Below are 14,616 nucleotides of genomic sequence, written 5' to 3'. Positions count from 1 at the left end.
ACTACAGCTAGAGACCCCACTTGGAGCTCAAAAGAAGAAGTACACTACTAAAGAGCTTTCGGACCGTGAGAAGGCTGAGCTGATTGTGACCAAATTCCAGAGGAGAAGTTGTTGTCGTGTACAGGAGTTATAGGTAGTCGCTTTCGTTGCTCTAAGTGTCCTCTTCCCTAGGATAGACTTGTCGCGCAATTTTCTACCACGAATCGAAAGAATACCAATCAGCAGATATCTTTTTTGAGTGAATTCCCTTATATGCCACGATATCCTATTCTTACATCCTCTGTAGCCTCACTAAACGCCTCGCTGATGACAATGCCAAACGGGTTCAATCTCGACTCTTAGAAACTTCAACGATGAGAGAGCACTCACCCCTTCCTTCCTTCCACCCCTACCCTAATCATCTACCTCCAGACTACTCAATACCCTCTGCCCTCTTCCTATACCCCTCCCTCCTCGCCTCGCCCTCAGGCTCCTTACCCGCCGCCTCAATAATATCAACCTTGGGCTGCTCCTCGGTCATATCGATCCTACCCGGCCGTCTCGGCCTCAACGACGTCCTCTGCGTGATGGGATAAAAGTACGCCGCACGCTGCATCTTGGTATCCCTCAGCCTCTCAGCCTCATGTTTCTCAGGATCATGCAGCGCCAGCGCGACAACATCGCCATAAGTATCCGACGGGTCGCCAACCTGCTGGCTCGTTTCGTACGTACGCACGTTATCGTACTTGAAGCATTTGCGCGGTTGTCCCTCATCGTCTTCGGCAATGTCAAAGTCAATGTCGGCTTCGTTGTTGGGGTCGTGCGTGGTGAAGTTGCGTTTGATGCCCCGGACCTTGCTGCGGTCTGCGGGGAGGAAGTATTCGAATTGCCAGCGGGGGATTGGGGGTGGGACGGTGGGATCCAAGCGGTGCGCTTCGCGGTCTTCCATGTACTTTTCTTGGTCTTGGATCGTTTGACCGGCAGGGCGCAGGAGGGCGACGTCGAGACGCGGGTCGTAAGAGGGATCGAGCGGGTTGTTGATGGGCGGTGCCGTGAACTTGAAGACCATGTAGCCACCCGTGTCGGGCATGGCGTCCCAGTCCGGCAGAAGGGGGTAGGAGTCGACCAAGGTCAGATTGGGGTTTCTGGGGTGCTTGGGCTTGTTCCATGCTAGGCGCTCTTCGGGCGTTGATTCTGCGGCTCTGAGGTTGTCGGCGCTGTCTTGGCCATTGTAGGCGTCGGCCGGGTAGGCGATGTTGAAGCTCTTCAAGATGTGTCGGGCGATGTTTGTGGGATCGTCTAGTGAGGTCTCTACTTGCTTTCGCTTCCTCCGTAGGCGCATCGTGTTGGACGAGTTGCTGGACTCGAATTTGGAGCCGCCGGTTGTGCTTGATGTGACGTATTCTGTTCGTCGCAGGAAGGTCGCGCCCTGGGCATTGGTCTGCGTCTTGCCAAGCTGGTTCGGTGGTCGCATCAGCGCCCTGTCTGCTGTGCTGAGCGGCGGTGGGTGAGGCATCGCCTGGATGGCTGTTCGACGCGTTAGTCGCTGTGAGGCGGTTGCGCCGTGGGTTCGTTCTTACCAGACTCGTCTCCATCGAATACCTTGGGGATACCCACCAAGTCGATGGGCATTCCCAGCTCAGCATCAGCCTCAATGTTCAGCGACTGTTCCCGCGCCAGTCTCGACGCAAAACCAGCTGATGTGTACTGGCCGCTCGAAAGGCCAGTGTTGGGAATGTCCAGCAGCTTTGGTGGACATGGTGGAGGAGGTAGCGCATTCGAATATCGGATTTTCGCAATATAGTCCTGGTGGACACCTGCAACAGGGCGCCCGGAGCTCATGATTCCGTGTTTTCGCGCGCCGTCGATTTGATGTGGTGGTGGTGATTGCGCGATTTGGGCGGGTCAAAGAAAGTTGATGAAGCTCGGAATGTAGACGCGCCAGTCCTCACCGCGCCAAGACGCCTTCCGCGCTATCACCAGGGGCGGCCTCGCAGCTCGTTCACCGTTTACCTGAGACACTTTTTCCACTTCATGCTATCCTCAATAAGCGTGTTCGTGCGTTTACATGCGTGTTCAACTGAGAAGATCGAATTGGTAAGTGATGAGATAATGATAACATTCAACGTAGCGACCGTAATAGTATTAGGTAGATATTCTATAATGACCCAGCTCCTATTCACACAAACACCGCTCTGCCGCCCATTACCAAGGGTCTTTACTGTCTATTACCGCAGCCATCATTCATGGCCGCAGTTTTCTTATAACCCAAACGCCATGTCTCATACCAGCCCCGCATGAAGCAGGTGTGGGTAAGTCGGTCGGGAGTGGTTCTACCATCTTCCCACCGGCGAGTATATGCGGCTAAAACCGACAAGACTCCGAAACTTGTGAGCATGCCAGCACTCATTTACATGGCCTTCTTGGCCTTGGCAGCGGCCAACTTGCGCTCTCGTCGCTTCTTGGAAGCCTCAGCACCGGCCTCGGTGTCAAGGACAAAGTCCCACCACCTGAAGCTGCTGGCGTAGTTACCAATGAACTTCTCGTGGTGAACGTCGTGGTGCTCGGCGCCGGCCCAGAAGGGCAGGAAGTGGTGCAGACTCCATGGGAACTCGTAACCGCTGTGTGCGTCGATGGCCTGGGACAGACGGAAAATGATCCAAACGTACATGGTCAGGATGTGGAGATCCTTGGTGATGGCGCAGAAGACGATGGGAACACCGACGGAACCGAATCCCAGGATCATGACTTCGATGGGCGAAGCGTATTCAGCAGCCAAGCCAAAGGGAGCAGAGTATTGGTGGTGGATCTTGTGGATGTTCTTGTAGAGGAAAGAGCTGGCGTGCATGGCACGGTGGGCCCAGTAATGCCATGCGTCCTCGAAGACGAAGAAGATGGCGATCTGGTAAGCCATCTTGTAGATGCTAGGGAAAGGAACCGAAGTCTCGAGACCGAAGTATTGGCACATGGGATGGAACAGCCAGATCTGAGGAAGCTCGACGGTAAAGTGAGAGAGGAGGACGAGGAGAGCGCATTGTGTTTGTTCCCAAGCAGAGGGGACTTTGTGCTGCGGCAAATTAGCTTTGGTCGCGATGGAGCTGGCAAGCCAGGCAAACGTACAGCTTGGATCTTGTAGCGGTTGAAGAAAGGTATGCAGTCGATGATGATCCAGGGAAGCGAGCGTCCGAAGTAGAAGGCCTCGTGGATGACAAAGGACATGATTCCTGTCGCCAGGACGTCGTTGCCCATCCATGCGTACCAGGCCATCCACATCTTCTCGAGGTAGTTGAGCTGTACATTGTACGTGGAGATGTCCTCAAAGGTACCCCAGTAGGTGTCCTGCGCCATTGGCGTCAGGATGGAGGTTGCGTTGTTCCTATCATCTGTTAGTATCACGGGTTTTGCGCGTTCGGGGCGGCTCGGAGGCGTACATTTTGGCTGTGTTCAGTATCCAAAAGAAAAACAATTGGCAGTTGTAGAACGAAGGAACGACTGCAGGTTGCAGAGAGGTGAAGGAGCGATTGGTGGAGGTGCTGCAGTGAAGAGGGAGCAAAGTAGCTGCAAAGGAGGCGGATTAAATTGGAGATTGGCGACGCCCTGATCGACGTGGTACCACTTTCGCCACTCAAGGTTCACTCTGTTCCGGCAAGCCAACGCGTGGGTAGAAATGCACTAGTGCCTGCCGAGAGTTGCGCCAAACCAATCACCAACGCGCCCCTTGGCCGTCTATGCCCGTTTCGTCGTTCACCGCTTTGCTGAGCTTTCTTTCGGCAGCGGCTCGAGCGTCCCCGGCATCTACCAAATCACGCCAGCGTTGCCCTATGGAAGACATGTGGATCGTGTCACAGTGAGCCCACCGCATGCTGATAAAGTCGCCTGCCGCTCAAGTTCTGGAACTGCGGCATCGCACTGTTCGCTCTGGACGCTTTCGGCAGGGCTAATGGCGAGAGCATGACGCGGTCGGCCCGCGACGAATCACAACACCACGAGTACGACGCTCTGCTCAGCCCCCTCCATCTTGTTGGCATTTGACATGAGCGCGTGTATGGTCGTCATTGAAGGTGTTCATTGCAGCTACCCGTCTACATCTGCCATGTTGCTCGACTATACAGTGACATTTTGCTCATGCGAAGCCACCTCTCGCCACACAAGGAAGACATCAATCGTCAAAACAACCAGGATCTCCCTGGTTTCGCAAAAGTTTCTTAATGAATGCGTATGCAAACTTTCTCATCTCTCATAGATTCTGGACTACGCAGCGTAATAGCTTGAACTCAACCAGCACTCCAAGATCCAAGCCGCAAGAACTGGAAGTCAGGTCCATACTAATCAGGTATACATTACGCACCATCAGGCTGACATGTCGGAGAAAGGCCATTCGCTGATCTCTGGTTTCACTGTTCCCTCTGAGCGTGATGAATTTCAAGCTCAAAAATTCTGTGTTAGTTCAAGATAAAGAAGGGCTCAAGGAGGCCTACGGACGGGCTCAAGGAGGTTGGCAACGACCACGAACCGAAAAGTCCGTCTAACTTCGTCATGTAGAGGAGGTTACAGTTGGAACAAGGCCTCCGTAGGTGAGCCTGCGAAAGGATCATTACACAATATGGAGGCGCTCTTCCTAGTCGTGGTGTCCCCCAAGGCTGATGACCGCAACGCATTCAATGCAGCATCACCACTGAGGTACGGACATGTGCTCAAAAAGCGCTATCAAGCAAACATTCGTTATCAATACTCGAACATGTTTCAACTTGGCATTCATATCCGGTCGAATGAAACCAGTGGCGATGGAGCGATAGAAACGACAAGTGCCACGCAAAGCGAACAGCTCGTGAAGTTGCGAGCCAGGTATGTGTTCGACGATGTTCTTGAAGACTTCCGTCGGAAGGACGTCGAGTGCGGCCTTGGGCGAAAGTAGAGGAACGCATGACATCACCGCAAGAACGCCAGTCTGATCGTGAGCTTGAAATGCTAAACGTTTGTCCACAAGTCGAAGACATCGTCCCATAGTCGTTGTCGATACCGAAGTGGCAAGAGAGTCTCAAATGTGGGGTATGTAACTGAGGGGTGCTCGAGGAGCAAGCGGATATTGTCTGTGGGGAGTACTGAGCTTCCTGTTGCAAACTAACACACAGCTAGATCACCCTGTGTCGGCTGAGCTCTTCGAGAGCTCGGTGCTAACTCCTTGTAAGGTTCGTGGACCAATCAATCACCGCCAGATCAAGTAGGAAGCACCTGCCTCACCTGCGACCCATCCCAGATCGCCGAACCCCAAGTTGATGTACTCTTAATAGGCTCAATAGGTTCGAGCGTACTCCTCGGTGGCCTGAACTCCCGACTACACCTGTCGAATGTCGGGCTAGGTGATGGAATGATGGGCGTCCTGAATATGGCCGGGTTGCCGACTAAAGGCAACCCTGGACCAGGACTTGGCTGTTCTCTGCTCCTCGCCTTGCCTAGCGCTTTGCGAAAGAGTGGTCGGAGAAAGGGTACGGAGGCCGCGATGATACCGACATTCTGTTCTACCTGACTCCACAACAGAAGATCTGGTGTACTTAGCCCTTGTTGTGTGATGCCTGACAGCCAAAGGATGGTAGTGTGGAGTCGAAAGGCGGAAGATATAACGGCTATGATACCAACGGAGAAGATGGCGATCATTTCGAGACGGCGTCGCAGCGGCAATGTCGGGATATTCAGGAAGAATATTATTGGTAACGACCAGATGATTACATCTGTGGTGAGATTGTAAACCGCGATGAAGAGCCAAAATGGAATCGGGTTGTAACACTTGACATTGAAGTCGTACAGGACGAAAGCGCGGTACCATACGTCATATGAGAAGGCATCCGTGATCGGAGTACACATAAGGATGGACGCGATAATCTGGGATATTCCGCCGGAGGTTATGATGGCGAGTAATCCGCGAACGGCATATTGGAAGCGCTTATTTGACGAGGCGATGTGGTCGTAGAATAGTAGTATCGATGTCTTTATAAGACAGAGATCGAGGATGAAGTTGATTCGGTATAGCCATATTGACAGATTGGAGCCGACTACTATCGGTCTGAATGTTTCCCAGTCGCCCCACTGTAGAGTGTCAGATTTGTACTCTCGAACAGCCTGTAGTAGCTTACTATGGCGTTACTGTAATCAAGAAAATGGATCATGTAGCAATGTACTACCACTGATAGCCTGTGTGAAGATCTGAGTCAGTTCAGTTCATCTGATCTCCGCGGATGTCTACATACCATGTAGCGATCTGGTTCTAGTCAGTAACAGCCTTTCAAAAAAAAGGAAGTCTACTTACAATGGCTAAAAGCATAACCCAGTCAGACGACATGAGCCTTCCAGTATGGAAGTGTCGAGCATAAAACCTGAGCTGTCAATCCGATGTTAGGTCAGACTTGCAAATGCTGGCGCACCTTAGAGCTACGACTATAGTCGATATAGAGGTAAGCACAAAAGCCAGCACGATAGAAAGCCGGGCATGAGGGGCTATTGGTGGAGGCCCCGTGGCACCCGACGCCGAAGTCATTTACGTGAACAGTATAGAACGTTGACAGGAAAAAGAAACCATGGAGGCGACGCTCATGATGATGTGTAAGGAGACGCCGCAGGCACTGACTATCAAACATCTAACGGCAATATCCACAACGCCAATCGCGCGCCAGATACCGTTCTCTAACGCAATCATGCAGCGGGAGGGAGCTCCACACAAGGATCCGAGTCAGGACGCAGCCTATCCAGACTTGGGCCAAGGGATGAGTCGTGTTGCCCGAACTGGCTGAACAGTACGGCGCGGGGAAATCCCGGCATACAGTATTAGACCACTACGAGTGGTGCAACAGCAGCCTGTATGAGCGATGCTGCATGGCTCGTCAAACCAACCTCTCGCTTCCCCGCATTCGTACCACGCGACTTTCACCTCTGCAGCTATGTTCACAGGCGTTGACAGGGTATCTATGGATAAATCTGAAAAGTGAAGCTTGGACCCACGCTTCAGACAACCCGCCAACTCAATTGTTCCTGTGACCAATTTGGAAATCCCCAGCGATAGCAGCCTAGCCTTGATCTCAGCTCTTCTGTTGACGTTCCGTGCACTCGTGCCATCGGATGAACTACCTCCTATTTCGAGTGGAAGTATTATACTCCGACCGAGATGGGCATGTTGGAACAACACTGCGCGCCGCATCGCATCTGTTATCGGGCGCACCATATTCATGACATAGGGTTGAAACGCGTGTCCACCTTATGACTACCGGCTGCTCCGGTAGTTCGGGGCAAACCGTTGATTTACAGGCACTCACTGCATGCCTCAGGCGATTGCATCGTGGAGAGATCGAGCCCGCAGAGACCCATCTTAGGCGTTGACTGCCAAGGGAGCCGTTAGCCTCGTCGATGAGATGAATCTGAGTCGTTTGGTATGTTGAGGCGGGCGGACTTGAGCGCAGGATTCAGCGCGCGCAAGCGATATGAAGGTGGCTTCATTCGTTAAGACACCAACTCATGACTTGCATAGGGCTGATAGCCACCCGCATCAATGTCAACCCTGGACGGCCCGAATGTGGTGAATATAGGACGTGATGTTGGGCGAGTAAAACTCTAGTCAGGATGAAGACTTCGGATGCACCATGGTCCAGATCCCGGACTTTTCGTTCAAGAATCGACGCGTCGCAATGAGATGGAAGAGGGCGAGTCAGATGGTGCGTGGGCGCCGGTGAGGCGGAGATTGACAGGATCGCGCTTGCTAGCTTCTCGAATGTCACTTGCATTACGCGGAAGAGACGAAGGCGCGGTTAACGAGATCGAGCTGGTGAACCATTGACCAAACCGTGATAAACGAACATCCGACGATCGAAGTTAGCAAGGGCGCTCAAAAGAGGTGAGATGGAAGTCATAGACACGGCTCGTAAATGACGTCGATGAAAACCATGATCGGCCAATTAGCAAATGCAGGTAAGGCTCATGGAATTTAGAAGTTTACTCAGTAGCTCAGGTAATGTAATGCTCAAAAAAAATTCTCCGAGTGTACATTCTTGAAAGGCATTTGTAGATATCTGTCTACTCGGGCATAGTGGTGGTGGCGCGATGCCGCGGGCGCTGTCCGCACGCGTCCACTAGCGCGTCTAGTGATATCATCGCTCTGAGTGAAAGTATGATGAAACCATTCAACACAGCCGTGCCTTCGACGCCCACGACAATTTTTTCTCGACGCTGTACCCTAAAGCCTGGTTGGGTGTTGTCTACTGTCTCGTGATGGTTTCTTCTATGCTCTAGCGCTTTTGACCTTTCCTTCACTTTTCTCCACTCGCCGCTGTTGCCTTCGGCGCAACTTCTCACCATCTTCTACCACCCACGTAGTTTGAGGCACATCGCATACGATCCTAGAAGCATTTCCCGAGCCACCGATATAGTAGAAGCGCCTTCGTCTTTCCCATCGACTGTGCACATCCGCCACCATGCCGCCGCCCTCCGAGGACGCTGCTCCTGCGGCGATGCCCGAGATCACACTCACCAACACCGACAATCATGATGAGCCTGGTGGTACCACCGCGCACAATGGTGCATACGAGTCAGCAGAGGAACTTCCGTCGGATGCTGACGAGGAGGCACGACTTAAGATGCTCACGACTGGCACACGAGCGCAGGATGACTTGGAGCGTGATATCGGCAGGCAGGCGGACCAGATGATGACCGAGCAGGCGGACGCTCGCGACAAAAAACGTATAGAAAAGCTCGAGGCTGAAGCAAAACGTGCGGAAGCTGCGATACAGAAGCTCAAGAACCGCCTGGCTCTACCAGCTTTGGACACACAGAAAGCCAAACTTCGTGGCGAGATCGCGGCATATCGGGACAAGATCGATAACCTGGATCAAGAAATGGACGGGATACAACAGCGTATTAATGATCGCCACAAGGCGCCTGGAGTGGATGAGGTAGCGGAAGAAGGCGCAAAAGGGCCGTTGCCCAACGAGACTCGGGGCGAGTGGCTCATTCGCACAGGAAAGATCACACCGTTCTCCAAACTAGCACAGAACCAGCCAGACTCGGGAACATTAGGCGAGGTCATGCTAGATGCTGAGGCAGAGGACATGGTGGTGGACACTGCGAAGGAACCAGTGTCCCATCGTAACCTGATGAAGCCTGGCTTCCAAGATGTCGACTCTAGTTCAGAGGCCCCGAGCCCAAAGCCCACAGCTCGATCCAAGAAGCGACGGAAGGTCACTCCTGCTAGTGATACTCTCGGTTCGCGCGAATCAAGCGCGGCACCTGGCTTCACTGATCCTGACTCCGACGATGCTTTCGAGCCTGGTATGTCGGATCGCCAGCTTGCGACGTTGGACGAGTCGGATGAGGGTTCGGACGATATGGATGGAGACGACTCATACGCGGAAGAGAAAACTGGTCGCAAGCGCAAAGCTAAAGGCAAGAAAACAAAGAAGGCAAAGGCTGCTCCTGCAGAAGAAGCTGTTGTCGAGGACCTAGCAGGTGTTGACGATGGCAATGAGCGGGTTTATCGGAAGCGCATAGAGACTTGGTCCAAGAGCCGCGCAGCTGCAAGGAGAAAAGCAAAGGCGAGCAGGGGTGAGACAATTGCAGATGAGGACGACGAAGACGAAGAAGAATGCTACCAGCCTCATCCTACTGAAGCTGATACTGAATTCGATGGTGGATTCCGCATCCCTGGAGATATCTATCCAGCCTTGTTCGACTATCAGAAGACCGGCGTGCAGTGGCTCTGGGAACTATATTCGCAGAATGTAGGCGGCATCATCGGCGATGAGATGGGTCTGGGTAAAACCATTCAAGCCATCGGCTTTGTTGCCGGCCTGCACTACTCCAAGAAACTTGTCAAGCCTGTCATTGTAGTGTGTCCGGCGACTGTCATGAAGCAGTGGGTCAACGAGTTTCACCGCTGGTGGCCTGCACTTCGGGTCTCTATTCTACACACTTCTGGAAGCGGGATGCTGGACACCCGTCGAGAAGACCGCATGGAACGAGAACTCGAGCTTCGGAATTATGGCGATTACGACACTACCTTGACCGGCGCCGGAAAGGCTGCCAAGAAGATTCTCGAAAAGGTTAAACGGGATGGCCATGTGCTTGTTACCACCTACTCTGGATTGCAAACCTACGCTGAGTTCTTGATTCCTACTGACTGGGAATGCGCCATCCTAGATGAAGGCCATAAAATTAGGAACCCAAATACTGCCATCACGATCCACTGCAAGGAGTTGCGCACACCGAACCGTATCATTCTTTCTGGTACGCCAATGCAGAACAATCTGACAGAACTTTGGTCGCTCTTCGACTTCGTGTTCCCAATGCGCTTAGGCACTTTGGTAAACTTCCGCAATCAGTTCGAGTTTCCGATCAAGCGTGGTGGATACGCAAACGCTTCAAACTTGGAGTTTGAGACGGCAGTACAGTGTGCCGAGACTCTCAAGGACGCAATCAGTCCATACCTTCTGCAGCGCTTCAAGATCGATGTTGCGACCGATCTGCCACAGAAGAAGGAGCAGGTGCTGTTCTGCAAGTTGACGCGTCAACAGCGACAAGCATACGAAGGTTTCCTGGCTTCAGAAGACATGAAGTCGATTGCCAGCGGCAAGCGTCAAATGCTATATGGTGTCGACTTCCTGCGTAAGATCTGCAATCATCCCGATCTGACGGAGCATAAGACATTGTCGAAGAAGCTGGGGTACGACTATGGCAACCCCAACAGATCTGGCAAAATGCAGGTTGTTAAGGAGTTACTGTCATTGTGGAAGAAGGGCGGACACAAGACACTCCTCTTTGCTCAGCATCGCATCATGCTAGATATCTTACAGAAGTTTGTCAGCCAACTACCTGATATCAACTGGCGTCGTATGGATGGTGAGACGCCGATCAAGGATCGACAGAACCTTGTCGACGAATTCAACAATGACCCGAACTTACACGTCTTCCTGCTAACCACGAAGGTCGGTGGTCTCGGCGTCAACCTGACAGGCGCCAACCGCGTTATTATATACGACCCTGACTGGAATCCTTCAACCGATATACAAGCGCGAGAGCGTTCATGGCGTCTGGGACAGAAGCGAGAGGTTGAGATATACCGTCTCATGTCCGCGGGTACTATTGAAGAGAAGATCTACCATCGTCAGATTTTCAAGCAGTTCCTGACGAACAAGGTGCTGAAAGATCCTAAACAGCGACAATCATTCCAGATGAGCGATCTTCATGATCTATTCACACTTGGTGTCGAAAATGTCGAGGGCGAAACTGAGACAGGCAACTTGTTCCGTGGTTCGGAAGTCAAGTTTGAGGAAGATGGCAAGACTGCTGCTGTTGATGCAGCGGCCGATGCTACAGGAGCCGAGGACCTCGCCGCAGTAAAGGGAATCTCGCGAGCTGAAGCTTTCAAGGCCCCCGAGACTGACACAGAAGACGCTGCCACCACTAACGAAGACGGCACAACAGCCGACGATAAACCTCCTACAGACTCCCGTCTAATGTCAACCATCTTTGCCAAGACAGGCGTTCACTCTGTCCTCGAACACGACGCAATCATGAACTCCACAGCCGGCGGTCGCAAACGAAAAGTCCAAGCCGACCCAGCCTACATTCAACGCGAAGCAAAGCGACAAGCCGCCCTAGCAGCCGAACAACTCAAGAAGAGCATGCAAGAAGCCAGAAACGTGCCGGCGGGAACACCGACATGGACTGGTCAATTTGGCGAAGCAGGACGACCCGAGGCACCACGCGGTATGACATCCACGCGTGGCGGTCGTGGTGGTCGTGGTGGAGGACGCGGCGGCTCTGCTCCCTCTTCAACATCCATCCTTAACAACCTCGCCGCCCGCCAAGGTCGCCCTTCGCCCCTCAACCCAGGCACAACATCCGCCACCTCATCCCGCGCCTCCACCCCAACCGCACCCACAACACCACAGACATTCCGCGGCCGCCGTATGCTCGAAATGATTCGCGACTTCATGCTTACGCATGGCGGTGTGGTTCCTAGTCGTATGCTCGTCGATCATTTTGATCATTATTGCCGTGCGCAGCCGGGGCGGAATGAGGAGTTCAAAGAGATGCTCAAGTTGATAGCTACGCTGGAGGTTAGTGGGAGTGCGCAGAGGGGGAGGTGGGTGTTGAAGGATGAGTGGAGGACGCCGAGCAATAACAACAACACGGCTGGTAGGGGGAGGGGTGTTGGTGGGAGGTAGAGATGAGTGGCGAGGATGGTGGTACAAAAGATATGGGACGCTGTTCAATGTGGCATTTCAAGGCGTTTATGTTAAGGGGTGATACCATTTTGCTATTTTGTCTATCTAGAATGCCAAGTGCTGGCACGTTTACTCGGAGATATATTAGGAAGATTTCTAAGTTCTTTCACACTCGAGTTGAGGTTCTAAACAATTAACTTGTGATTCACAAAGTCCGTAAGAGAGAACGCGTGTTTTTTGTCTAACCTAAAAAACAACGCCATACGTCCAGTAGGTTTCATCCGTCATCACAGCCATCGCCTGATTGACTGGGATGCAGGTAGTCCATCAGGTTTCATACATTTGCGAGAACAGACCGAAAGAACACGAGTCGCGTCGCTAATTTACTCGGGCTTGTGTCGCTCTTTTAGTAGAGAGTTTAGAGCTCCAAACGCGTCCCATGACTCAAGTTCTACACCAAGCCGGACCTTGTTCTCTGCTTCAAGCAGCCATTGATTCCACACTTCAGTCTTAGGCACATATTCTCTTGCCCAATCAATCTTCTTTGTATGATAAATTGTCGTCCAAAGGCATTGTGTGAATGAGTGATCTTCAATGATCTCTGGTTGACTGACAGTAAGGTCAATGTGCCATGACAAGCGGACCGGGAGAATCGCGGCAACCCAGTACAAAAGGTTTAGGACTGTATATGTGACAGCGAGTGCCGCTTTGAGAGCCCATACTGCATTGCCAAACAGTACGATGGAGCCCACAAGGGTGAGCCCACCCACAGTACCGCTCAAACCGCGCCCTGTGAAGGAGCTGACAGCGTAGTCGATGTACTCAGGATGGAAGTAGAGAAGACGGGCGATTTGTTCGTCGCATTCCACAACCGTGAAGCACCCGTTCGAGGACTTGATAACGACCGTACCTGGTGGTACCAGCCCTCTTGTCGGGCGATATCTAGGAACCATTCGTGGTGTCCAACACATTCCGAGACATAGCAAAGGTGTCGTGAAGCTCATAACTAGGATACCAGTAAGAGCGACTGCATCTCCAAGCGCAAGCGCCCATCCTGCTAGCCCGAAAGTCATTGCGCAGCTGAGAACGGCGATCATATTCATCGGCGAAAACAATCTTGGTCGAATGGGGTATCTCTTCTTGAGACTTTTATCTTTAATCGCGGAATCCCACTGGATCTTGAGTAGACGTGTTGTAAAGGGTGATAGGTCAGACCCATCAGTGTGCAACATTCGACCGAAATACTGCAAAACCGGCCTGTTGTTTCCCGTCCATACCCCTGTAACCGTTGTTTCGTCCTCAGATGCGAGTTTCTTCGGTCGTTGAGCGAGGAGACCTTGAGGCGCCGGAATCAGTCGTGGAAGGAAACATGTCCAGGACATGCAGATCTGTTGGCTGCAAGCTATGATGTTGTGCTCGCCCAAAAAGGCTAGGATGTTGACAACGTCGAGACTCCAGTCATCGCGCACCTGGGGGAAAGTGATATTGATCATCTGAACAAATACGACAATGTTGTATCTTTGCAAGATGCAGAGGTTTTGACGGTACGTCTCTGTGCAATGGCACTGTAGCTGCTTCCAAGACTACTCTTGTGTTGCAGAAAGGTCGCTTAAAAGTTCAGCCGCATGAGGGGCGCAGTGCATGATCAGGCTCCAGGTGAGGCTATGCTTATCAGACTTGTCGAAATTCTGACTCTTCGACTGGCGTTTCTGGGCATTTTGGTATTTCGATAGTCAATAATCGAACTGTGGCTATAGAACGTTGCTGGTGAGATGGTTTCCTCAAGGCGATGATCTAGAGAAAAGTTGGCCGCCTGTAAGTAGACAAGAGGAAATGTTCTCGGCTGTTGCGTGGGTCAAAAGCGCACCCGATCAGCCACACGCATTTGAGGCGGTTTCCGCCTCGCGACAACCCCTAAAGCAACTACCAGGACTTGGACTGGAGAATGCGCCTCGTCCTACAGCCTATCGGTCGTATGGCAGACCGCGCATCTCTGAAGCAAGACTGTAACAACGCTCATGTCAACAGCGAGAGCTGCATCACCAAGACCAGGCTCTATTACGTTTTGGGCCGGCTTTGGAATTGACATCCATAGGTAGCTGTGTCGAAAGGTTTATTGTCGTAAGAAAGATAGACGACCAGAAGGACTAGCGAAATGCAAAGATCATGGCCAGAATAGACTGCTCGTAGAGCATGATCAGAAAGAGAAGTGCGACGTTAGATGCTGGAACGGAGGGGTTTTGTACGATGCTGACACTGCAACGATTGGCATTACTTGTATAATATCAATTGCTTGTCTTTACTTCACATACGACCATAGGACACTGAAAATTAGGCTTCCCGTCCGCTCAGCCATATACAAGCAGTGTACCGGCGGATTAGTAGTTAGGTGGGTGACCACTAGCGAATCCCCGCTGTTGTATGTTTTTGT

At 52.2% G+C, this 14,616-nt stretch overlaps 6 protein-coding genes across 6 annotated transcripts; 2 read left to right on the top strand and 4 right to left on the bottom strand.

Annotated features, from left to right (window-relative positions):
* Nucleotides 1-412: 412 nt before the first annotated feature.
* On the bottom strand, nucleotides 413-1,821 carry AA0111_g12284 (hypothetical protein; the record flags this gene model as incomplete). The annotated part of the gene is made up of 2 exons (XM_028646245.1): nucleotides 413-1,506; nucleotides 1,560-1,821. The coding sequence occupies 2 exons, from the start codon at nucleotides 1,819-1,821 to the stop codon at nucleotides 413-415; spliced, it is 1,356 nt and encodes a 451-aa protein (XP_028500108.1).
* Nucleotides 1,822-2,389: 568 nt separating this feature from the next.
* Nucleotides 2,390-3,841, bottom strand: AA0111_g12283 (Methylsterol monooxygenase; the record flags this gene model as incomplete). Its single annotated transcript, XM_028646244.1, has 4 exons — nucleotides 2,390-3,046; nucleotides 3,100-3,355; nucleotides 3,411-3,512; nucleotides 3,837-3,841. The coding sequence occupies 4 exons, from the start codon at nucleotides 3,839-3,841 to the stop codon at nucleotides 2,390-2,392; spliced, it is 1,020 nt and encodes a 339-aa protein (XP_028500110.1).
* A 741-nt stretch (nucleotides 3,842-4,582) lies between these two features.
* On the top strand, nucleotides 4,583-4,894 carry AA0111_g12282 (hypothetical protein; the record flags this gene model as incomplete). The annotated part of the gene is made up of 1 exon (XM_028646243.1): nucleotides 4,583-4,894. The coding sequence occupies one exon, from the start codon at nucleotides 4,583-4,585 to the stop codon at nucleotides 4,892-4,894; it is 312 nt and encodes a 103-aa protein (XP_028500109.1).
* Nucleotides 4,895-5,196: 302 nt separating this feature from the next.
* Nucleotides 5,197-6,511, bottom strand: AA0111_g12281 (hypothetical protein; the record flags this gene model as incomplete). Its single annotated transcript, XM_028646242.1, has 5 exons — nucleotides 5,197-6,063; nucleotides 6,111-6,168; nucleotides 6,225-6,235; nucleotides 6,284-6,350; nucleotides 6,399-6,511. 5 exons carry the CDS (start codon nucleotides 6,509-6,511, stop codon nucleotides 5,197-5,199), a joined length of 1,116 nt encoding a protein of 371 aa, XP_028500112.1.
* Nucleotides 6,512-8,435: 1,924 nt separating this feature from the next.
* Nucleotides 8,436-12,185, top strand: AA0111_g12280 (DNA repair protein; the record flags this gene model as incomplete). Its single annotated transcript, XM_028646241.1, has 1 exon — nucleotides 8,436-12,185. One exon carries the CDS (start codon nucleotides 8,436-8,438, stop codon nucleotides 12,183-12,185), a length of 3,750 nt encoding a protein of 1,249 aa, XP_028500111.1.
* Nucleotides 12,186-12,568: 383 nt separating this feature from the next.
* AA0111_g12279 (hypothetical protein) lies at nucleotides 12,569-13,678 on the bottom strand (the record flags this gene model as incomplete). The annotated part of the gene is made up of 1 exon (XM_028646239.1): nucleotides 12,569-13,678. One exon carries the CDS (start codon nucleotides 13,676-13,678, stop codon nucleotides 12,569-12,571), a length of 1,110 nt encoding a protein of 369 aa, XP_028500101.1.
* Nucleotides 13,679-14,616: the final 938 nt, after the last annotated feature.

The sequence above is a fragment of the Alternaria arborescens genome (genome assembly GCF_004154835.1).
Source record: "Alternaria arborescens strain FERA 675 chromosome Unknown contig_73, whole genome shotgun sequence".
NCBI classification, from domain to species: Eukaryota; Fungi; Ascomycota; class Dothideomycetes; order Pleosporales; family Pleosporaceae; genus Alternaria; species Alternaria arborescens.
The sequence above is the reverse complement of the archived record's forward strand: the minus strand, read 5'-3'. Positions and strand labels throughout refer to the sequence as shown.